This window comes from Helianthus annuus, chromosome 4 (genome assembly GCF_002127325.2).
Source record: "Helianthus annuus cultivar XRQ/B chromosome 4, HanXRQr2.0-SUNRISE, whole genome shotgun sequence".
In the NCBI taxonomy this organism is placed as follows: domain Eukaryota; kingdom Viridiplantae; phylum Streptophyta; class Magnoliopsida; order Asterales; family Asteraceae; genus Helianthus; species Helianthus annuus.
In genome coordinates this window covers 147,195,607-147,197,006 of record NC_035436.2, presented here as the reverse complement: position 1 = coordinate 147,197,006, position 1,400 = coordinate 147,195,607, and the positions used below count along the sequence as shown (strand labels likewise).

General features: G+C 40.6%; 1 protein-coding gene across 1 annotated transcript; it reads right to left on the bottom strand.

Moving 5' to 3' along the window:
* Positions 1-430: 430 nt before the first annotated feature.
* LOC110899054 (photosystem I reaction center subunit IV A, chloroplastic) lies at positions 431-1,400 on the bottom strand. Its single transcript, XM_022145920.2, has 3 exons — positions 964-1,400; positions 760-825; positions 431-644 (listed from the first exon to the last, which is right to left on the bottom strand). Exons 1-3 carry the CDS (start codon positions 1,210-1,212, stop codon positions 543-545), a joined length of 417 nt encoding a protein of 138 aa, XP_022001612.1. The 5' UTR covers positions 1,213-1,400; the 3' UTR covers positions 431-542.

Genomic DNA, 1,400 nt, shown 5'->3' with positions numbered 1-1,400 from the left:
CCTGACCCGAACCCAAGTACCTAGGTATTTAGATCGGTTCCAATTTTTCATATAAAATAGGGTCGGGTCAGGTCGGTTCTCGGTTCTTTTCATGGTGAAACCCGACTTGGACCTATGGACCGGAACCGACCCTATATTTAGGGTAGTGAATCGGTTCTGTATTTTATGTTTGATCGGTTCTCCGGTCGGGTCGGGTAATGGTCGGGTCAGGTCGGGTTTTACCTTTTGCTCACCCTTACCCTTGTCTACGATAGGACTTGAACCCTCAACCACTTGGGGAGGGACACCTTGATACCGGTATGCTACATCGAGTCCTAATTCATTCTGTGGATCTCTTTTTTGGTTTTCAACTATTTTTTTTTCCCAATTAAGGTAGAACAGAATCTCACTTGGGCTTGACCTAATGTATGATGGTTAGCAAGACCATAGATTTTACCACACACCAAAGAAACACACATATTGAATATAATACAAATTCATTGATAAAACATGTTGCAAAAGATTGAAATATGAGGCATTCTACATGATCAAGAAACTCAGCTCTATACTTCTTCAATCTCATCCAATGCATAGTTGTTGGTTGACACATTCGCATAATTCACTTTGTTAAACCTCACAACAACCGGGTATCGAGTCTTTGGATCCTGCATATCATATCATTTTATATGAACACCAACATCACATACACCATTAACACATTAGCCACACACACACGCGCGCATGTTCGCAACTCACACACGCATTTATCATACAATTTACCTGGTCTACAGTCACAACTGATCCCACTCCTTTGAACCAGTAGGACTCCTTCCTTAAAATTCTCACCTGTGTGCACAATTAATATCATATCATGTAGGTGCAAATAATAATCACCATATGTCCATATTCAATATTATCCATATGCATAAAAGTATGTACAAAATAAGATTATCTGTTATCGTATGCATATGTGCATGAGTATACCTTGGCTCCTCTCTTGGGTCCAATTGGTGGGGGCTTAGGCTTCTCTTCCTTAGCCTCTACCTTAGCCGGTTCAGCAGTTGCAGCCGGTGGTGCGGCCTCTTCAGCCGCCTTAACAACAAGTCTTGAACCTCTTGTGTTTTGAGAAGGTAACATAACCACCATATTGGGCTTGACTGTTATTGTGTTAGAGGTGACATTTGGTGTCATTACAAAAGTTGAAGCAGCCGATGCCATACTGCAACTTGCCATTTTCAGAAAGTTTTGAATTTGAAGGTGGTGTTAAGAGATGATGATAATTGAATATCAAAGGGTTTTGATCTAATGAAGGTTATCTTTTTCTTGGAGAATTTTGAGTTTTGAGTGAATGGTGTTGGTTTCATTTGAGATAGCCAGTGGAGTGTTGCCACATGGGTGATGATATCCTTTGTTTGGATAAT